The following is a 24,863-nucleotide window of genomic DNA, read 5'->3' on the forward strand; positions in this document are numbered from 1 at the left end:
AATAGAGCTTTGGAATTTTATCTGACCAATTAATTAATGTTCATTATATTGTTACTTGGAGTTGGAAGTAGTCGACGTGATGAAGTTGTTACTACATTTGATGTTATTGTTTTGATTGGTTGGTGTGTTTCAATATGCTTTGTTACATTTATATTTTTATCATTATTTTGGTTGGAATATTTGTTAAGTCTCTCATTACAATTGTTATTAGATACATCACTTTGAGGCGTCAAATCGGTATTTGTGTCAGGTTTTGCACTGTTAGACAATGGATGTGATAAGACTTCGTCAACCCATGCTACACTGCGCTGTGTACTAAAATTTAGAAAAAACACAAAACAAGAGGTTAGTTTCCTCCTATTATGTGAATTTTGCAAATAAGAATCGGCACATTAATCAGTTTAACAATAATATAATCTTAAAATATATGCTGTGAATATAATTACTAAATTATTTTTATCATTATCAAAGTCAGTGTTTAAAAAAGTACTTCACTATTTATCTCTTTAACAGACTTAATTGAATTGGAACATAAGTACGAGGATTTATTTGGATGTCGGTGAGACTATAATTTATGGACGATCTTTGACAGACGCGAAATTGACCCTGAGTGTGTTCACTTATTAACCAGGATCAAATGAGAGTGATAAACCTGTGTGAGGAATTACAATTATGATTCACTGTTGATGATTAAGGTTAGAAATTAGGTTTAGTGTTTTCATCACGAACTGACATCAGTTATGATGGGAAAACTCTATTTATACGAATGAATGAGTATATTTGTAGTGAAAATCCGAGATGTGTTATCTTATTCATGATTGGTTCGTCAATAAATTATAGTCTCGCCTGGATGTCTATTTCAAAGTTCGTCAAATTGTTATCGGTTAAATAAAGCACTTACGAAAATTGCTATTTGCTAATGAGTCAAGTATACACTGATAATCAAGGGGGTTAAAATGAGGGAACGTGGTATTATTCCATGATTAAATCTGACGTGCTTAAAGCTGTTAAGAATCTGATTAAGATAAGTCAAGCAACAGGTTATTATTATTATCAAGATTTGAATGGATGTGACGATCATTTATAACCTCTCTATTCATAAACTTCAATATTTTTTTCACTTTCCAACTATGGTAACGTACACTTTATTACCATCCTTTACTTAGTCATTTACCTGTCTACCTCATATACATAAATATAATTACTTGCAAAGCACAAATGTCAACCATTTTTATGATACAGAGTTACTCTGATCTCGATTTACTGTCTAAATAATTACAATTTTACGTAATCTGTAAATTCAATCACCATAAAAAACAACATGAGTTTAATTGCTACAAAGTTACTGACTAAAGTGGAGTTTATATACCGTAATTGGTTGATCTATTGAATATACTGTACAAACTGTTATAACTGCAGATTAAAGCATTTGATATGTAGGCCAACCAAAATCTATTTCTCTAAAAACTTGTATTATCTCAAAGTTAAAATGATTTTATCATCATAAATTTTGCTATAACTGGTTTCTTTTTTTTAAGACATATTACCATTTTTGTTTGGCGAATTGCAATTGAAATCTGAAAAGTATCCTACTGATGGAAACAAGAAAAACGGAATATTGAACAAAGTTTAATATCATATTTATATAGTCCTTTTGATGATCAAATTTTATTGACCATGTTACGGTATGATCAGATGTCTGAGTGACAGGAAATCTCTTGCATTAAGTCTTAACGCAAAACGATTGAAGGTAGGTGACAGGATTCTGTGGACATACAACACGTTATAGTTGTCAGTCTTCAGCTACATATTCACCAAGAGGAGATTCATTCCCCCCCCAAGTTTTCACTCACTTCATGTTGGTGAAACACACTCATTTGTGACCTGAGTACAGGACTTCCTTCTGACTTCCTCCGGATATCTAGCAATATAATACTGAATACACATAGACGTTTTTAATAAACTGCACTTGAGTATTAGAATTTTTAACTGTGTTATTTAGGGCTTTCCAATGGAATAATTTTTATTGTAGTTCAGTTTATGTATGGTAAACGGCTTCCAAAAAAGAAAATAATTTACTTCACAGAAGTAGGTTATACTGGATAGTCTCTAATGCTGAAAGATTTATGGAGCCTAAGCATGAACTCTTCAATTTATACCCGACAAACTAAAACCTTGTTATACTTGTCATTACTGATGATAATGATATGAGAAGCCATATGAGATGTATAATGCTAAAACTTTGGTGACAAAGTTGCTATTTACATGATGTTCTAATTGAAAGCATTCTAACACGTTTACATTTGATTGTAAATGATATAAGAATAACTTCATTGAAGTTACAAAATCAAAGCTGTTCTCGAACTACATGTTCTCCAAATTTAGCTCAAGATTTAATAATTTGGTAATAATACTATAAAATAGTACTTTTTCTTATGTATGAAATTAAGAGTAAACATTCAATCGGTGTATCCTATTATAGAAGATATGAAACCAAAAAGTTAAATTACGCAGCTGATTTGATAAAATATAACCGTTTGTATAAATTAAAATCATTTCTTGTATGATTAAACGTTTGAGTGTTGTAGGTTAAGTTTGCTTATAGTAAATATTTGAATTACTTAACTTATTCAGGAGATTATCCTTCTACAAATTTGACATCTATAAAAAGCTTTTTGTCTTATGATCATCTTCAACATTGTTGTCCAGTAATTTTTTAGAAACGTTGTGAAGTATCAAGAATAATGTGATAGGCTCTTCAACCAACAGGAATTACATAATAGTTCAACTGCTTGTAAAACTGACTATTAACTTACCTAGAATTTCTATTTGTTTTATTACTTCTTTCAGACTTTGAACTTTCATTTATTAGCACGCCTTTAATTTGTTGTTTATCACTAATTCCTTTTTTGTCCTTGTATTTGCAAACACTACGATTTTCATGTTGCTGTGAACGATGTGTCTGAATTCCTTTATTATCTATAATTTTGTTATCAGTCTTTATAGGCAATTCTTTAATACTGTCATTCGCCTTTGTAATATGTACATGATTTCTAATTGCTGGTTTAACGACTTGAATTGGCATTGGTTTCGATAAATTAGGTTGGGAGTTTGTAAATGTAGCTTTAAGAGGACTCTTATCTGGATAAATATTTTTTGTAACAGTTGCTACACATTGGACAGGGCAGTCGTTAGAAGTATTAGTCCTTGAAGAAACTGTTGAAGGCACAAAATTGGGAGCTAAGTAGCATTCTTTGCAAAAATTTGATTTATTTAACAGAGGACTTTGTCGAGAATAGTACTGATCATTAACTGATTTTTCATTCACTACGTTTGAATGTTTGTTTATTTCAGTGACGAGATTTTCCCGTTGGTTTACCCTATCGCTTATCTCACAGTGTTTTTGAAAATCCCATTTGTCAATCGCTTGCCGAGCTTGTAATATACGATCAGAAAATCTTTCACATATCCTGCTGGAAGTTGTTAATCGAGAGTTATAATTCAATTCATTATTATCTAAGGAGGTTTTTGATTTGGATTCTTTCTCTTCATATCCTTTCATTTGCTCTGTTTTACAAGATTTGGATGAATTAAGGTCAGGTATTCTCCTGCATTTTGGCGTATCGTGAAAATAAGTAGATTCTAATGGATTTGCTAGTGTCATTTCACGTGATATAGCTGGAATTAGTAAGCCGCTGTTCAGTGGTTTATTAGTATCTGAAGAAGAGATAGATGGAAATAGATCTATATTATCTAGGTAGTATGAAGTAGAACTTGGTGCAGAATGAGGAGGTGGAAGTAGATCTGCTCTATTACTGATGCAGGAAGGCTGACTGAAAGTAGACTGATTGTAGAATTGGTAGTCATCTTTTAGACATTCGTTTGAATCATCTTTCTGATAATAGGGTTATTATTAAATAAAGTATAAAAAATTAAAGCTATTTATTAGCTTTGTTGGATAGAAAAATTTACTTGATATTGTCAAGACTAATTAGATACGCAATAAATATGTTTTTTCTAGGGTGGAAAAAAATTTTTTGGTTGTTTCATGAGACAACAATAAACTACACAATTTACTCTTTCTGTCTTTAGATAGTCAAAGAACATAATTATGAACTCACTGATATAGTTAGACCAAAACATTAGACACTTGTAAGCGCTTATGAATGCAAAATACTTACAAACAACATATATGTGAAACAAATAACATTTCGCATTTTGGCTTAAATGTAACTAAATCTCATACAGAATAACTTTACGAATAAAACAACCATGGCAGCATGTTTACTTCTTGAATATCGTTTCACGTTATTGACCTTTTAAACATTGTTAACTACTACATTTCAAAGGAGTTGATTTTCCAGTTTAAATATTACCTATATTTTCACTTATAAGGAGTGTTTGCTTCGGAATAACACGTTTAAAAATGTACATGCAAAATAAAGAGAACATAGAAATAAACCAATTTGCACGGTAGCATAAATCAGAATAAGAACATAACTTTAAATATACATGTAACGATTATGCTCTACTGAACACCATTAAGAATGTCAAAAATGCTGCCATTCAAATTGTGATATCTACAAGTGAGAAAACCCAGTAATTCAGTCTAGCCTAGAACAACTAAGTAATTTAGTTCGATAGTTGAGACTATGAGTCAGTTGAAGCCAGACCAACATAGAAAACTTGGAAACACTGGACGACCGTTTCGTCCTATTGTGTGACTCGTCAGCAGTGCGCATCCATGATCCCGCCTCGCGAGATTCGAATCCAGAACATATCGTTTTCACACACGAACGCTTAACTTTTATACTACAGCGAGTATCCAACAGTGTCAATGTCTAATTCAAATTGATTCACATCCACCCTTGTGTTCAGTGAGTTGCTATATCAAAAGAAACCCAGTTGAGCTCCACTGGTCATTGCTTCTCACTAGAACCCCAGGAATTACTTCTTGAATGCCGTCACTGGTGAGCATATGCTGATTAGTTAGTTCAGCTTAACATAGCTTATCATATTACATATATCATATATAATTCCTTTTTATACCTTGGAAGCGTAACAGTATTCGTCGTTTCAGATAATCTGGCTGCTGCTGTGTTTATTAAGTATCAGTATAATTATAGTGTATGATGAATTCTGCTATGGTGAATGTGGAAAAATATGCTATTAGATTTATTTTAAGAAAGTCAGTGAATTTCCTTTCACAGATGTGACATATTCTGTTAATATTACATTACTGATAGGTGTGTCTTTATTTGCCATTTAAAAAATAATCATATAAAAACACCATTTCAATTTAGATTCGTTTTTTCTATCTCCAAAAACGTTTTATTACATATACAGTTACAGGTGAATTAATAATAAACTTCTTTTAATAAATAAAAATGATATTATAAATTCCATTTACTATACATGAAATCGTAGGTATGTAATTGATTCAGTCACATGAATTATATATGAGTAAATGTACCATATTTAACGTTATCATCGTATTATCTTTCTTCGTGACAAGTCATTATGTAGAAAGTAGGTTGCTACCATACATATCACTTAGTAATGGATTATTAAAATAATGCCTAACAGAATAAGTGGTTAATCGGTAGTATGCACACTAATATATATATATATATATATATATATATATATATATATATATATATATATAGTCTTTGAAATTCTCTTTCATCTACTCTAGTTAGTTTCTTACCCCCAACGAAATAACCTTACAATTCCCTCTAATTGGGCTTCAATTGTTTTTGTGATAAAAAGCTAATTTTCTAAATAATATATCCTTGTTACGTATCATGGTAGATCATAACTAACCTTGACAGAGGTACGATTGCGTAACTCTGACCAATACTGTGATTCCATAGACGATATTGATGAATTAAATGCAGAATCGTTTTTTTGTTGAAAGTCCTGTTTATAAAAATTATCTGAATTTGTGGTAGGTACTTGACAAACGGATTGTTGAAATGTTCGTTTAAAGATTGTAGCCGCCGTCATTGCTGCTATCATTGCCAATGCTGAAACATTGGATGTAGTATTTGAAATTACATTTTCAGCGTAATTACAACTATCATTATTTGAATAAGTAGGTAAGGAGTTATGTTTCATGAATTTTGGTAAACAAAACTCATGATCTAACCTATTATTAATCAGTTTTCCCTCTGATTCTGCAATGAAACTGGTTTGACATTCACGATCAACCAATGATCTCACCATGTTTGAATTCAATGGGAAATTGTCAGGACAATGTTTTATTGTATGAGATAATCGTGAAGTTGTATGGAGATCTGATGTGTTATCAACAAGATGATGTGAAATATTTACACGACATTCATAGCAACCTTGATTGTCAGTTTCTTGATAAAGGTTTTCGTTTTTTGATTTCATCTTCTGTGTTCCATATAACTGTTGCATATGTTGCATAAGTACCAATCTCGATTTCTGGATATAAAAACGTAAATAAATTATTTTAAGACAGATTTTTGAACAGTAAAAATAGGAATTTACTTCAGCATATTAAACTTGAGCTATATTCAATCTATCAACTTTGTGGCAAAAAGGAAGTGTGTTACTTACTTCACTAAATCGATCTTAAAATGAAACTACATATTACCAATAAAGCATGATGTTATTATAAATTGGGTAGTTTTGATAACTTGACATGAATATAAACCACGACAAGCTCTTAAATAAAACATTATAGGCTTCGAAATTTACACCATTTCTACATTAATTATGTGTATAATTATTTTTACTATGAACAATACCTAATGCATATACATTGTCTTCATTTACATTCCTTCAAAACTATCTCTTCATTGTAACTAAAGGATATAGATTGACTTCGTATGTGTATATTATTCCCATTCTTATCATGTTACTCAGAAGAAAATATCTAGAATCTAATTGAAGGCTTTCCTATTTCTAAATAGCTTAAACTAAATATCAATCAAGACAAATAACCTTTTACTTATATCTAACGGATTGGATAGCTGATGTAAATCACGCCCAACTAATAAACAATAGTACAACTATCTAGATTTTTTTTGGCAAAAGCTAATAAGTTATTTGTCAATCACACCCTTGTTAGTCAAATCCTCTTGAATAAAAAAAAATGATTTTTTGGGAAATTGTATTATTCAGTAAATGAATGAAAGATGGTCAAAGTATTTCTTAGAAGTACTTTACATATCATTTATGAATGTAATTCAAAACTGAAGGAATTGCTTTGTTATTTTATTCTTCATAGTTAAAGTTCAAAATTTATCATGGTTAACATTTCCAAGGACTTATAAGTGATAATAGTGTTGGTAACTAAAAATACCTATATTCTATACTTAGTTTTGTAATTTCAATAGTTGAGATCATGTGTGCATTGAAGCTAGACCACCATGGAATACTTAGTAACATTGAACGGCCATTTTGTTCTATTGTAGAACTTCTAGTTTTGTATTGATGGTAAACCGAATAGAAATACAAATTTTAATACCTTTTTTTTAAATATTAGTCTAATGGTTCTACAAAATAACTACCAGATTAAAGTTGATTATTATAATTAAGAAAAGCAACACTTGAATATATCGATTGAGTACATTATTAGTTACATAATTGTAACGGTTTCAAATCAGCTCACTAGTTAGACTGCTATATATATATATATATATATATATATATATATATATATACATTTGTATAAACTGGTCTATTGCATGTGATATTCAATTTATGATAAATATCTATTTTTCATTCTTACTTAAGCAACGAAAAGAAAAAATTGAAATAGTATAGATAAAAATCAAGAAAGAAAAAAAAAGAAAAAGAGAAAAAAAGAAAACAAACCACATTTTATATTCTAGTCAAAAATTTTTATCTTATATTTTATTAGCACATCATCTGTAAACATTATTTTTTTTTATAAAGAAAGACATTGGTCAAAATTGTTTGATTATAAATTTTCTCTTCTGATTTACTATAAATAAAAACACAAGTAGTTTATCTTAAACAAAACAAATTTGGCAGTAGATTTTCTGACAAGTTTAGTTTTATAATTTAAAATAATAGTCATGAACTTCTCAGAAAAAAACAGTATAGTTTTCAGATGAAAATTCTTTCAAATATTCAAGATGATAAAGATTTGATAGTAATAATTTACTAATCAAGATAACTGAAACACTTGTATTATAAGACTTTAAAATGTTAAATAAATATATCATTTCAGTAGTTGAGATCATGATTCGATTGAAGCTAGACCAACATGGAAGACTTGGAAGCACTAGATGGCCTTTTCGTCCTATTGTGAGACCCATCAGCACTGCGCATCCACGACCCCGCCTCATGGGATTCGAGCCCAGGACCAATCAGTCTTGCGACAGGCGCTTACCCACTAGACCACTGAATCGGCATCCAACGGCCATCTAGTGCTTCCAGGCTTTCCATCGTGGTCTAGCTTCAATTGACTCACGATTTCAACTATTAAAATTACTGAAATCTCCCCAAAAAACCCCTTCTGATACTAATTAAATCACTGTCTACTAAGTATGTTTTATGTAGTAATATCAGTATTGTACTCATATCTAAATTTCTGAAAAATTTTCCATATAACTAGCAAATGACATATTTCGGTGGTTTAATTATTGCATATCTTTTAATGACACGTAAATAATTCAACTAAATAGGTTTTATAATTCTTGATCTAAGAACCTTTAATGGATTTACATTATTGTACACTTAAACGTCAGTTGATCTATATATACCATCTATGCAGTGTATATCTGAGATGAATTTTTATAGTCTATAAGACTTCACGAGTATATTTCATTTCATCTGCTTAAATGAAGCTAACCAAATCACAGGAACTGTCGATGCGTATTAAAATACAAAAGTTAACGGAATCTTGTTAAATATTGTTTCTCCCGTAGGCAAAATAACACTGAAAACATATTGAAACTACATATTATTATTGAGAAGGTTTATCTGTACCTTGTCGGCTCTGTGTATAAAAGAAGGATATTTAGTTTATCACCTCGATCGTGCAATCTGTTTTACAAAATTGCAAGTATATTTGGAATTAATTTCTCAGATTACGTTAATTGTATTAACCTGTCAGTATTTACAAAGTAATTTCTATCAGGTTCAAGATTTTTTTGGTATTAAGCACAACTTTAGTCCGTGGTAACCGGTTCACTTTTTATTTGTCAGACAAATATTTATCTGATCTTTGATAGAGGGCGCTGAGTGTATGTCCCTGAACACTATTATACCAGGACGAATCAGCTGTCATGTACTACCTGGTTGCAAAAGATACTCAGAATGCTCTTCATCTGTGAAGAATACCATCTACATTTTTGATACTGTTTACAGTCTCTAATTTATTATTGTGACTTAAGGACAGACAAAAATTGATGGAGAGGAGTGGAACATACAATTTCTATACTCAAGTACGAAGTTTCAGCCCATAAAATTATTTCCAATGAAGTTCCTTTGGAGTTCTCTATTTTATTCGCCATAAAGTTTGAATTTTCGGAATCCAAGCACCCTTGAACGACTGACAGAGGAAATATTAAACCCAGATCTTCCACTCAGTTTTTGCCACTAAGCTTTATTTAACGCGAAAATTTATGAGGCTGTGGACTTTGTGTTTATTCACTCAAAAGAGAATAAAAATTTCTAGTTAATTAATGTTTCGTTAACTTGAATCATTAACAAATAAAGCATCCTGCAATAGACGAAAGGGCCATTTAATTACTGAAAATACAAAGGACCAACATAGTATAATCAATTACCTTCAAACTTTGTATCCTTGACATCAATTGCAATTGTCGATTTCTGAGAAATTCCAAGCGTTCCGTTAACTGAACGTTATTCAGCTGGTTTATTTGTTGAGAGCCCTCGGATGATGGTTCACAGTCATTTTTACACCAGGATGATGAAGTGCTAGAACCAGATATACTAGCGTTATGATGATGAACACTACTACATGAAGCTATTTTTCTTTGAAGAGCCTGAGGCGATTTGAAGGAACTTTGTGTTATATTTGAATGTTCTTTTAAAAGGCTAATCGCATCATTAGTTTTCACGCTTTCAATTTGCAGTCTTTCTATCTCTTTTATAATTTCCCTGAAATTTGAATATAAATTATTATTCCATCAGATAACTGAAAACAAGTACAAAACCACTTTATTTAAATGAAGAAAAGTGAACAATTTTCCGTCAGTTGGGACATATGGCACTGTAGCCGATTTAATGAAAATTTAAAACTCTACGCCAATAAATTGCTAGACCACTTTCAATATGGGGATAAAATTATTTTTGTCAGTAAGATACTAGTAGCTAGACCACTTGATATGTTATAGATGTTCAATATTGAAGTAATTAGTGAAAGGAAACGTAAAATAAACTACATAAAGTGATGCATCAAAGATGAAGATATGAAGAATTCTTGGTTTCTCATCTCCTTAGTAACTGTGGGGATACAATTCATACACTAGTTTAGAACCCCTTGATTTCACATTATTGATGATATATTTTTATTTGTTATGACCTAACTTTTACATGCAACAATATTAATAGTTAGTATATTACCTTAAGGCATTGTGTATTATTTTACGCGTAAAAGTGCGGATACTAGAATTAACAAGATCAATAGCCTCCTGACCCGTAGTGTTTCAATATGGACCAATAGAAATCTTTGTTTTAACACCATGATTTTTGTGTCGAGTCTATTGCCATATATCCTCTGGACAATGAACATTAGATAACGAAAAGTAATAGTATAAAATTATTATCCTTTCTGACAAAAAAGTAACATCACTGTTCATTACGAATTAGATAGTAACGCAAAGTTTTTACAGTTAATGAAATAAATATAATCATTGAATGAAATGTATATTTAAAACAATTAGTCCCTTTGATAAGTTTCGATAATGCAATGAGAAGACAAAGTGTATCAGAATTATGTGATATATTTGCGCAATACATTTCGAACAATCTGATCACACATATACTTGTTAAGAACATTTATATATGAGAATTAAAAAGTCAACTGGACAAGTTAAGGGTAAGTCATAATAAAGGAAAAATAATAAAGTACACAAAAACAAATGTGATTACCACTCTGGATAATAAACAAGTATTACCAGGGTAGGTTAAGTGTAAGCACAAATTGTTTTTAAACACACAAAGGGGGTCTCAATTTCCGTATAGCCAAGGCCTTAATAAACCTTAGTATACGTCCTTTAAAGCTTTTGTATAACACTACAAATGCTGATTCGATGTCAACCTTATGACCCGTCTCAATCAAAGTTTCGCAACGGAGGATGATGCCTGTCTATCCTGTGATCTTATTTGACCATTGGAATTCATCTGATTCTCCAACCATTTTGTTATATGTTCACCTACCCTTAATTGCAAATCACGGTTGCTCCTCCCTATGTACGTGTTTCCGCACATACATGTAAATTGATAGACACAATGGGATGTGACACAATCACTTTCGTGCTGTTTCGGTTTTTGGTGAAACATAGACCTTATCTTTTCGATAATGACAAGTTGGGGTGCATAAAATGTCCTGTTGATAGCTAATTTAAGTTTCCGTTTCAACATGAAACATGAGTATATTGTAAATTTACTAAACAAACTATGAATGCTTTAATTCATTTTCCTGTTTATCATTATAGTTTTGAAAAAAAAGAAAACTAATTACCATAATAGGCCTTTGTCTTGATAGGATGCAGTTTGAAACAATGAAATTTAATAACGTTCAACTGAATTTAGAGAACATCATCTTCAATAATAACAACAATACGAATAGTTTTACAATGATTTGAGACAAACTACATTTTATTAACATAATGATATTCTTTCTTGTCAAACTGATTATTATTTCAATAAATTAATATTAGCTTTTGTAAAGATATTAACTAGTGGTCAAATTGAAGATAAATATAAATCTGATGGGTTTTTTGTGGAGATTGTAGTAATTTCAGTGGTTAAGATCATGAGTCAATTAAAGCTAGACCACCATGGAAAACCTGGAAGCACTGGACGGCCGTTTCGCCCTATTGTGGGACTCCTCAGCAGTGCGCATCCACGACCTTGCCCCCTGCGAGATTCGAACGCAGGACCCAGTGGTTTCGCGCGCGAGCACTTAAACACTAAACTACTGAGCCGGCATCCAATGGTGTTAATGTCGAACTTCAACTAATTCACGAAATTGAGCGACACATTCATCAAATATATATCTAATAACAAGAAAACAACATCTAGTTGTACGTGAGGGGTATAAATTTTTTTTAAAAAATGGATGAAGTAGGCAACAAAAACAATTATTACGTTTTATAAAAAGATGTTTGAAAAATTAATAGTGTGAGTGAAAACATAGTAAGCACTAACGTGTTATTTTGGCCAGAATAATATATGTGGATGAGACTATATATATGCTGTGAATATAATTACTAAATTATTTTTATCATTATCAAAGTCAGTGTTTAAAAATGTAGTTCACTATTTATCTCTTTGACAGACTTAATTGAATTGGAATCTAAATACGAGGATTTATTTGGATGTCGGTGAGACTATAATTTATGGACGATCTTTGAGAGACGCCCGATTGACCTTGAGAGTATTCACCTAATAACCAGAATCAAATCATAATAGTCAAAAGGGATGTTCTGTATAATTTATGTTACTTTTTATTGCTTCAGTTTTCAAGTTATCTTAGTTCATGTTTATTGCTTATGTATACTGGGATGTCAGATTATGTAGATCAATATAGTTCAAATGTTAAGCAACTACCATACTTTCATATTCAGTGATTACAGTTTTGTGCATAAAAAAATGGTATTTTTTGGATAACAAACATTTCTACAAATATTTTGCAGATGATTCGAAGCTTCTGTAGATTTGAACTAAATTTATCATGAATGACATAGGCGTTATCGACATAAAAATTCATGCTGAAAATTATTGATCCATCTATATAACCTTTACTTATATCAATTGGGCAGAGACTTTTGCCTATAAATTGATTATCGTTTAACATCTAGTCCATAAACTCTTATTGGATTATCAAGTCAAAATACCTAGTTCTCTGGTTGAAATCAAAACCATTCAATGTACAAAACTGATTATTCTTTAAAACAAATTATCACACAATCTAAAAAAGTTTAATGTTTTCTTAAAACCTGAATTTGAATTTTAAAAAGATTACTAAATACACTACCTGTTATAAGCTTCTATTTTAAGTATCATATTCTTTTGTTCCTCTGTGAAATTAGTTGTGGTGACATCACCAGTTGTATCACTATTAGAGATCTAAAATGAAATAAATTATAAATTATATTTATATTTATTAAAGTATGTAATTTCAACAAAGAGTTAATTGTATTCTTCAATCAATATTAATGATCATCTTATGGACGGTCCAAGCAATTATACTGGATCTTTGTTTTTTCTCAAATATTGGCTAGTGCAACCAAAACAAATCATGATTAGTCTTCAACAAATTATAATTGGAAAATCTTTATTTGATGTGCACTACACTATTTCTTGCTGAGTAACATAATTGCAACGTAAATATAAGACATTTTGATGATAATAATAAGAATATAAGGAGTGTGAATGAACGTGTAAATCCGAGTTTAAGGTTGTGAGTTACTAAAAAGAATAAATAATATGATACATTCATACAAATTGTTAGGGGCAATTGACATAATACCATAGAATTTCGGAAATCTTGCATTAATGAAATCTAAATACACTTTTAATTTTTCATTTTCACTTTCATCAACCTATACGATGGGGTTTATAAATGGGTTTATAATATTACATCAGTTAAATTACTCTGACCTTCTCAAATCAGTTATTTGTAAAACAACAATAAGGGTTCCTATTCTAGTGAAAAGACCACTGGTTTTGATCTGGCAGCCGTTTGCTCCTAAAATTAACATTTTTCAACGTTTAGTAAGTCTATAATGTTTATTGAATTTCTTTTCTGCATCATAATGACCTCTTTGAAAGTTATTAACTTAGGTCATGTAGTCATTCTGTCAAAAAATCACTAATCCAGCTCTTTTAATGTCTTGTGGTGTCGATTATGTTAAGCCCACATAGCTTCCGGACATGTCAATTTATTCATCCATCTTGAGTCACATTTTGATCTCGTTAAGTATACGCTTATCAACCTTGATCGTTTTTACATGAGTGTATGTGTTTGCATTTCTCATCTTGCTCATCACATGTTTGTAACTTATATTTATGTGACTATTAATTTGAGTTGGCTCTCACTGCATATCATTTCATTTCACTTTGTTTCTCTGATCGGCTGTCTGAAAAAATGATTGTATGAAATAGACGTATTCGAAATGCATTTTCATATTCGACTTATTTAATTCCGTTGTTCACCAACGTGAGTTAATTCGATAATAATATACGAGGATTAGCGATATGTATAACTTGATAATTAGCATTATACGATCAAACTGGTCACAGAAGTCTTCGTTTGAAGTATAAATGCAGATAACCTATGTGTCACTCAACTTGTAAAATATAATTTTATTGTTTTCTTTTTCAGAAATCATATCATTGTACACTTGAACTAGAAATCATTGAGCCTTAATATGAAAACATTTTTTTAATGACGAGTTATCTTATTTCACTTCAAAATATATGTGAATTGAGCTAAGAGCATAAACACTTTACAAAACTAGAACTTATGAAGATAGTCATGATGTTTGCATGGACTTGAATTTTATTATTCTATGTTGTATAGACTCATGTATTTAAAATGGAATTTCTTTATTATTTAAATTTACTGTAAGTAGTTAAACTGTTTGCCATGGGCTACTTACGAACGACAACTTAATATAACATTTCTAAACGTTCAAGCTTCATAAAAAGCTCCTAATGGCCAAGTTATTTTTTTATGCGAATTTGGGATGGTATCTCTGCACGAGTTTTAAACATCTCATCAGCATAATAATACCTAGATCAAGGAATGCACCTAAAACTGACTTCTGCTACTTAGCAGACTATGGTCAGTTAACTGAACTGCAATGTCGGATTCAAAAAGCAAGTCGTCTATTATATTTGAAAACGAGGAACCACTAAAATTTCCACGACACGAAGTAAAAGCATAAAAGACTGTTCACTCTAAAACACGACAACCGTAGTTGAAATTACACTCATTTATATATTGATTGTACACTGAAGCACTAGACTGTCGATTTAACCAATTGTGGGACTCCTCAGCAGTGCGACTAACAATCTCGCACGAGAGACTAGAACACAGGATCATGGATGTGCACTGCTAAGAAGTTTCACAATAAATCGAATCATCCATTGAGTGCTCCCAGACTTCGTTGGCGGTCTGGCTTAGATTGACTCACGACTTTAACTGTGAAAATGCTACAATCCCCGCAAATCTTCCATACTGATAAACAGATACTAATCGAAAACTAGTTTTTTCCTATTGATTCATTATTTTTATTTGATGTTACAGAGTCATTATTGAGACTCTGATGACAAACTTAGTTAAGATGGTGAAATATACTTGAAGACTAGACAGAAGATTTTCAGGATATTTTGTTCTCCGAGCTGGATAATTTAACCATCAAGCTTTCATTCCTTTACAATTAACTAGCTCCTTGTTTTTGAAACCTAGAATTTTGTTTGTTTTTAGTTCTTATAGGTGTGTGGACAATACTTGCATGTTTTTTCGATTGTTTTTTCCTTTCATTTGATCTCTGGCTTGAGGTTGTTAATGTTTTTCCTGCTCACAGAATTATTTATCCTCAAAATCATAGTGCTGTCGAAACATTAATGTGTTGTTCATTTGTAGATTTATATTTAACAACATTTAGCAAATGATAGTATTCAAACTAAAGGTGTAACAGAGGAAATGAACACGTTATTGACTTTATTAAGTAATTTTTTCTACCAACGAAATTTAAATTAACTATTTTTCATTATATATCTAAGTACATCTAGTCAAGTGTCGCTTATTTGATCAATGCCTTAACGATTAACTTCATGTTTACACAGTAATATTAAATAATAGTGTTGATTTAAAAAAAAAAAAGATTAATCACTCAATATTGACAATGACATGTTTTATCCTGTCCTTTCAGACCTAATCAAATTCCATAGATCAAGTTGCAGTTTGGATACTGGTCTAAGATATCGCATGAGCTGTACCGTAGGCTAACTCCGACCACTTAAAATCTCAGCATAGTGAATTAAATGTAGAGTCACTAATCACTTGTCAATGCATCTCAGTCATACAGAACGTTAATCGCAGTTTATATGGTCCAGTGAAGCTGGATAATAATCGATAGAAATCCTCAGCAAGCGCTAGTTACCTTACGATCACAATTACATATCTATCATGCACTCTGAATAGTAAGAAACCTAAGTTTAATGTTCCTTGTAAACTACATACAAGCACCTAATATCATTATTTTTTAAAATAACAGAAAGTAAGATTTAAAGTTGGGAAATAATCAATGAAAATATTGAATTAGAACAATGGATTATATTATTTCCATTGTTTTCAAATGAAATCAACTGAACTCTCTACTTCTACGGTAAAGCCAATCACGATTTAAGCGATTTCAACAAACTAGAATGATTTTTGAAACAAAGAATCAATGTAACTCTTGACTTCTTTATTTATCCTACATTACACTGATAAATTTCAGATCAAAATCAAAATAATGTTGTACAGATTACCTAGTGTATACTTTTTGATTAAACATTCTATATGCTTTTCTAATTTTAATCGAACAATAAGAAAATTTCATATTTTGATTAAGGTTTGTTTTCACTGATTGAAATCATGTATTAATTGAAGCTAGACCACCATGGAAAACCTGGAAGCACTGGACGGCCGTTTCATTCTAGTATGGAACTCCTCAGTAGTGAGACCGTGATTTCAATCGGTGAAATTTCTAAAATCTCCACAAAACCCCTTCTGATAAGTTATGTTTTATTAGTAAAAGTATGAAACTTTTAAATAGATTCGTGAAGTCAAGTGGATAAAAATTTGATACTTACTTTGAAGAGTAGTTGCTTATAAATTAAATTATATTATGGTGATATTTATTATTGGATAATTATAGACTGTTATGTGTCTTTTTTAAGTCATAATAACTTATCGTTCTAGTGGAAATGTATTTCAGTTGACTAGTACATTTGTTAAAATGTTTCAGTGTAGTAACAAGTAATGTAAGTAGAACTCTAGGAAAAAGTATTTGGTATGGTGAAGAAGAATTTTAGCTCAGCTGGATGATTTTGATGGAGATTTCTTCTCTGAGTTGGATGGTTTGGTCGTGCAGCTTTCATCGTTTTTCTGAATGACATCATTAGCACAAATTCAGATAGAAGTGAAGTGTTCGAATTTCTCCACATGTGTTTCACAGTTTGTCCTGTAGACCTTGATGTTGATTAGTTCTTATTGACCTTAAACCTGTCATTGTTTACTTCTTTATTTTGACTGCATCTCTGATTGCACAAGCTGTGAACTATATGTGGAGAAGTTTGAACAATTCACTTCTACCTGTAGTTTGTGCTGATAACGATAACGATAAAAGCTCCACGACCAAACCATCCAGCTTAGAGAACAAAACTTCATCATAATGTAATTGGTTTTATAACATTAGGTATTTTCATTACCAATTAAACATCTATCAATCAAATCTGGATTCTATTTGCTTTACGTTTTCGTCTAAAACCCCTAGATACTCTTAAAACTTATATCTTTGAATTAAATCATGAGTTTTCAATTTATTTTCTATGCTAAATTTAGCATTATGAAAATTCCCTAAAGGTGGAATAACAAATTAATGTGGCTATTTTTGGATTTTTAAAAGGTATATGAAAAACTTATACATACATAAGTAATTGTCTCAGACGATATTGAAAAGACCAAAATTAGCTTTCTTTCTTTTAAACAGTATGAATATCTCACTAATAATAATGATTTGTAGTCTGCTTTGGGACAAAAATTGCAGCCTTTAGGCTTTGAATATTATCAAGTGAAATATCTCACTTCCATAGTTTGTATAAATAAAACTGAAAAACCTTTTCATTATTATTATTTTAAGGATTTATCATGAGCGTTTATTAACGTAATTTACTTAGAAGATAATAACATTCCTATCTTTTACTAATAGATTGTACCTAAAATATTATTCAATAGGGATTTATTATCGTATTATTAAGTAGCAAATGATTATGTGCTTTCAACCTAATTACTGAACATAAATCTATTAGAATAAATCCATAATTTATATCCGTGTTGAAATGCTTCCACTGAAATCTACGAACTGTTTTGACTTGACTTAGTTTATAAATTTGAAGATGGTAAAACACACTTTAACTAACTTATAGACTCTTTACTAGATAGGAGTGTATATGAAGATAGAAATTGTGATATTTGATTTTTATTAAAAATGATGAAATTGTCCATAACTTAAATATCAACGAACAAACTGAAGTTATAACTGAGAACATTCCATTATAATGTTATATTAAAGTGTTTACTCTTATAACTAAATTATATCTATTATACCTTTTACTGATGGTACAAGAATAGCCCACAATAGTTGATAAAAGTCAGTTTATAATAATATAACTCAGTAAGAAGTGTTCCGGAATAGTACTGAATGTAAGTCAAATATATTGATGGGGTTTTGTCCACTGAGCTGGATGGTTTGAGCTGACGATGTCGTTCAGAAGAACAATAAAAACTTCACGACCAAACCATCCAACTCAGAAAATAAAACTTCATGAAAATCATCCACCCGCGCTACAAATCTTCTCCACCATTTCATATGTTGACCTCCTTTGTTTTTGGATTTAACATACCAGTCATGCATAATTGCATTTATTTGCCTATGTTTTCTTAATACATAGAAGTATATAAAGTGTTATTTTTTTAAAATGTATGTCTACCCTCAAAATGTGATTATAAAACTATTACAATGAATTATCAGCTATTCCACTGAATAGTCAGAATAGTTTCGTTAATCAAATTACACACTCTGTTAGAATTGAATAACCTTTAGCAATCTTCTTGCCATCAAGCTTAGCCAACAACGACACAATATTATCTATTAGTTAAAAAAAATTAAACTCTTATAAAATTCCTCTTGGCAATCTAGTTGATGATAGCCCAACTCATGAATAATATCACTTTTTAAATTGTCAAAGTAGCCCAACAGCTTTGAGGTTATCAATGCTAAGATTAACCTGATCATTCAATGTTTCATAGTTACTTATTTCAATTTAAATGTTTCATTCTTTTTAACACCAAAAAACAACTAATGAACCCTTTTGACACACTAATTTATCACATATTACATATATACTTACAGTAAGAATAATGTTTTTACGTCATGTTTATCAAATGGAAATGATTACATTAGTTGTTCGATAATTTCGCTTACATATTTCTACAGTTGACCTTCTTATATTTTTTTATAACTAGTTGAATAACACAAATGATTCTTCATGAATCTCTATTATATTGTCTTATTTCAATGTTATTAAACGTTACCCTCACTAAGCTGACACTCATAATATGGTGATTACTTTTATGGATTATCTTACACAAAATGCTGAAAGACAGTATTCATGTACCTTCAAAATGCATGGAGAAAGCAAAGGCTCATTTTTGATTCTTCAGCTGAATAACACTGATGAACTATTATAACGTTGAAGATATTAGTTTTCCAGCTATACAGTTTAATAATTAGCAGTTTATGAGCAATGTGCCTTTGGAAATATATACTTGGAATACTTATGAATTAGAGACTTGCGAGTCGATTATTGATAGTGTAATATTATATTATTATGTTGCATCATCAAGGTTCTCCTACGTTACGTTTTGTAGCTTTAAACTACCGCATCGTAATGATTTGTTACTCACTAATCCATGCACTATAGGTTTTTAGTCATCCTTTGGTAGTACATTTCTATTAACTATGTTTCGTCAATCTAATAAATCACCATGTTTTGGATTGTCAGGCTGATATTACAAACTGTGGATTGTAAGATGTTGAGATCAGATTCCAACAGTTAACTGGTTTCAAGTGTTTGAAACTAATCTAAATACAGTCGATTTAGAAAATCTGTGCTACTTTTGAATATTTGTTCAAAGATTGTATTTTATTGAGTTAATCTTGAATCTTCACAGTTATAAACCTGAAATTTTATCAAGCATCATGCTACTACAAACGAATTGATGATTTCATAACTTTGTTTATAGTAATTGATAAATAAACATGTGGAGATACAGCTTGACAAGTAACTTACCTGTAATGAACAATGTTGATTTCGTTGTGAATCATCCATATCTGAATTTTGTTCAGATTTACATGTACAACGACAAGTACATTTATCAGTGTTCATATTTTGACCAAAAAATCATTCAATTGAAATATAGTAAAACATGTGTAATAATCCGTTGAAATTTTATGAAATCTCTATTCATAAACATTCTGTTTTAAGAAAAGACTGTTAAAAGAAAATATCTTCTAGTTAAAATTCCTTTGAATTACTTGTATACTAGAATCTAAAATGATATAAATTTGCAGTAATAACATTTATACCAGGACATTTTTATTTCCGTATTTTTGATTTGTCAAATTGTGAAGGTCACAACTATCCTAACGAATAAGAAATATATTAAAATATATAGAGTAAACCAAATATATTAACTTCTATTATGTAATGAAAATATTCAGTTGCTAACCATTTTTAATATGTGTATAAATTGTAAATTTAGTTAGATTTATTCGAAGCACGTATATTAACTTATTGTCTGTAATTAGATGCTGCTTATTAGAAACAGAAAAATTCTTCTGCTTTATTATTTTGATATAATGACTTATTTCAGATGGGTTTTGTGGAGATTGTATTAATTTCAATGGTGAAGATCGTGAGTCAGTTGAAGCTAGACCACCATGGGAAACCTGGAAGCACTGGTAGGCCGTTTCGTCCTATCGTGAAACTCCTCAACAGCGCGCATCCACGACCTCGCCCCCTGCGAGATTCGAACCCAGGACCTACTGGTTTCCATGGTGGTCTAGCTGCAACTGAGCTAATAGAGGTATTTCAAGAAATATCGATACAGCTTAGTACCATATATCTATGACAAAAAATGGTCTGCTAGTTCAGTTCATCCATTTAGATAGTTTTATTGCTGAGTAGCGGTAAAATAGTTATAGCGACTCACGTGCAAATGGGTTTATTCTCATTTAACTCAGTTAAGCCCTTTTGCCAACTTATTTAGCGGTCAAAGCCATCCGCACTATAACAATTTATTGTACCCTTATTATTATTTTGTGCTTGTATGAAATACGCATGCTTGAATATTACTTACGGCCTACGCATTTATTCACTCTGCTAGTCTCACTACTAACCGCTTATTTGATTCGATTACTCATTAATTTCACATGCTATATATATGTCCATGTTATTCATATGGCTGACTCTGCTTTCTCGCTCACTTGATTGTACTCGATTACTTACATTCGCTCAGTCGCTCGCTTGCCTGTTTGCCGTTCGACACAACTCTTAATGCTCGTTTAATGCATCTGTAATTTTGGACATCTGTGTGTGTGGTCTCGAAATAAACGTAATCAACGCTTCGTATTCGCCTCCTGAATAATATACCGTTGGGGTTAAATAGGACGGTTATCAAGACGAATTGTATACGAAGTTTAAGGGATATATCGAATACCGACCACCACGTAGTACTTTGAGAATATCTTTTAATTGGTAAATCTCTTCAGTCTATGGAAAAAAACCCAACTGGTATATTATGTATTTGTTTTGAACATTATGATACACTTTATAGTTTTATTTGTACATTGACTAATACTTGCAGAAATAGTTGTTCATTTCTAGACTAAACCATGATAATCATCAACAACGATAACAGTATGTAACGAACCCATACCAATCATGTCAACACACATTGTACAATTTAGCCCATATCAAGACTTAATAGCTCAGTGTTCATTTAAATGAAAAGGCTTTGAATATGAATATTAACAAACATCAACACTAGGATTCAGATAAATAAATAAATAGCAAAAAATACGCTCTCTATATTCTAATACTAAGCACTTTGAATCTCATTCATTAGTTGACAGAAACAACTATTATACATATTACATATTTTGATATATATATTATAAAAAATGTTTTTATTAACATACGAATCTACAATAACATTTTAATAGATCTTAATGTATCGACATCGTTATGAACAATGATTGGATCCAGTCAGATTGAAATAAATTTGTTTTAAATAATAAAGTATTAGTAACACATTTTATTCATAGAAAAAAACTCACTTAAATATAGGCATAAACGTAAAGTATCTGTAGTGTTTGAATGAACTAATGATACCTTTGCATTTGTGAATGCTTAATTTTGAATTCTAAATACAGTACATTCGTTTGTGCTTATCTAGTACTTCTTGATCCGATTACGTTATTTCTGAGATTCTTAGTTTGTACTATAATTCAAATACTTCCGAATATCATAGTATCACAAGTTATTTTCAAGGCATACATTTTACCATCTGTTCACAGAAACAAAACAGCTATGAAGAAAATAGTACATCATTATAATGATATAGTTCTAAAGGACGTTCTTATATATATACATATATATATATATATATATATATATATATATATATATTGAAATCATCATATTTGTAACGTTCAATTAATTACAAACAAGGTTCATTCTTGCCTTATTTTTATTCAGTAAAAATAAATAAACTTTGAGGCAACATGAATTTCTTTTTTGTTTTAATGTCATTAAACTTTATTTTCTTTATCTACGTTGATATAATGACCCACTTTGTTAATAAGAAATTTATACGACCTAGAATGTTGTGACTTGTTCCATTTTCGTTAATATGTAGATTATAAAATTGCTTTATTGACTACTATCTGATCATTAAAGTCATTAAAATTGTTGTTTTTTTCCTAATAAGTATATAGTCCCATTATTATCTTTATATAAATTGAAACAAGTCTAATTGTTTGAAGAATGAGAGCATTTACTTTGAGCGTTTACATAAGACAAATTGTTCGTTTCTAATAAACATGAACAAAATAAATCCGTTTGATGAACTGAAATTTGTTATGAGTAAATAGAATATATGCGTTACGTTTAAAAGTGAAATTAAAAAAGCGTGTTTCATCCTATTTGCCATTTATCAACTGGATGTGTCTTTAGCCCTCTGATAATGCTCCCATAGAGACTTGAACCGAACATATATGTTTGGAAATATGATTATTTCTAGGCAATCTTTACAGAACGCACATTTACCAGTAAAGATCAATCGAATTTTAGCTCTTAGTATCATCCAATAAATACTTTAAATCTATGAAAATAGTTCTTGCAAGGTGTTATCTTATCTCAGTTACTGTTAACGATACACTTATGATCACTCAACACTATGTAGGATGTTATGGTTTACTAATAGCCATATTGATAAACACTGTCAACTCATTTTTTGTTCACACACAAATAATAAGATGAACACTTACTCATTAGTTCGGAAAACTATAGTTTCCTTGTTTAGCATTTGATCACAACAACTTGTTGTGAAAGCCATAACTTAATAAAGTGCCGGATAAAATCAGACAGAATCATTTGAGACGGTCACGTCCTGTAACAAATATTCACTAAAACGAATTAAACTTATACAAAATAACAAATGTTACGCATTGTCTAATTTATCTGAAATAGATGTTGTCTATGTCGTCGAAACGTGAGAGAATAATTCCCACGAAAAGATTGTTGAAACTGTGAAATCTTGACTTTAAATTCTCTAGCTTATTTTCAAAAATCAATATAGTATTTGTTTGTTTATAAAAAACGTTCACTTTGTGTTTTTTCTTTAAACCACTCACAAAAGTTATTCTCAGCATTTCTATTCTTTTTAACATCATTCAGTCAGTCAGCTACAGTGTAGGACAAGGCACATATACGCATCGGGTGCACGTTGCCATACCTCATTAACACAACAAGATGAACACCGGATTCATAGAAGTAGTTAACTCAGTGGTGGTAATATATAAAAGAAAGACTGCATATAAGGACATAGTACAAGAAGAAAGAATTAGTTCGTAGAACGAAAGGTATGAAGCGATTTTAATCTCATAGTTTAAAGGAAGACAGGAAGTGTATTCACCGATGCCATTTTTTTAACATGACGTTTATCAATTATAATGCATTCATGTTAACTGTATTATTAGTTTGTATTTGTGTTTATTTGGTCAATGAACTTAATATCCTTGTGTTTGCAATCAAGTGTACTCTCGAAAAATACAGTGAAAACTATTTCAAACTTCCACGATTTGGCGTTTACGTTATATTTCATAACAATTCTTCACGAAATAACAGGTTTGAAGAATAATGATAGGATACTTCATTGAAATATCATTTTACTTTTGACTCTAACGAAAATCAGATACATTTGAATATACAGAATATATGTGTTATGTCATATGTACTATGTATTATATTCCATTTCTAGTCCCAGAGTAAACATCTACTCTAGGATGCACGTGCATCCAACTGAAGTGTCCCAAATAGGGTGAAACTTGAGTCCTGTATTTCATTACGATCTACATTCTAACTATTCTTATGTCATTAGTTGTGATAATTAAGCGATTATGAAATTTTACAGTTTCAATTTAAAGTTTGCAGACTGAGTTACAAACTGACTACTGAACTGTTAAACTGACTCACTACTATTTATTTATTTTTGATGTTATACTTAGGGAAACTATTATTAGCGTTGAGTAGACGTGGCACCTAGTGAA

At 30.6% G+C, this 24,863-nt stretch overlaps 1 protein-coding gene across 1 annotated transcript; it reads right to left on the reverse strand.

Annotated features, from left to right (window-relative positions):
* Positions 1-29: 29 nt before the first annotated feature.
* MS3_00004301 (uncharacterized protein) lies at positions 30-20,569 on the reverse strand (the record flags this gene model as incomplete). The annotated part of the gene is made up of 6 exons (XM_012943035.3): positions 20,323-20,569; positions 13,232-13,323; positions 9,795-10,128; positions 5,827-6,453; positions 2,817-3,895; positions 30-315 (listed from the first exon to the last, which is right to left on the reverse strand). The coding sequence occupies exons 1-6, from the start codon at positions 20,416-20,418 to the stop codon at positions 30-32; spliced, it is 2,514 nt and encodes an 837-aa protein (XP_012798489.1). The 5' UTR covers positions 20,419-20,569.
* Positions 20,570-24,863: the final 4,294 nt, after the last annotated feature.

The sequence above is a fragment of the Schistosoma haematobium genome, chromosome ZW (assembly GCF_000699445.3).
Source record: "Schistosoma haematobium chromosome ZW, whole genome shotgun sequence".
Lineage (NCBI taxonomy): Eukaryota > Metazoa > Platyhelminthes > Trematoda > Strigeidida > Schistosomatidae > Schistosoma > Schistosoma haematobium.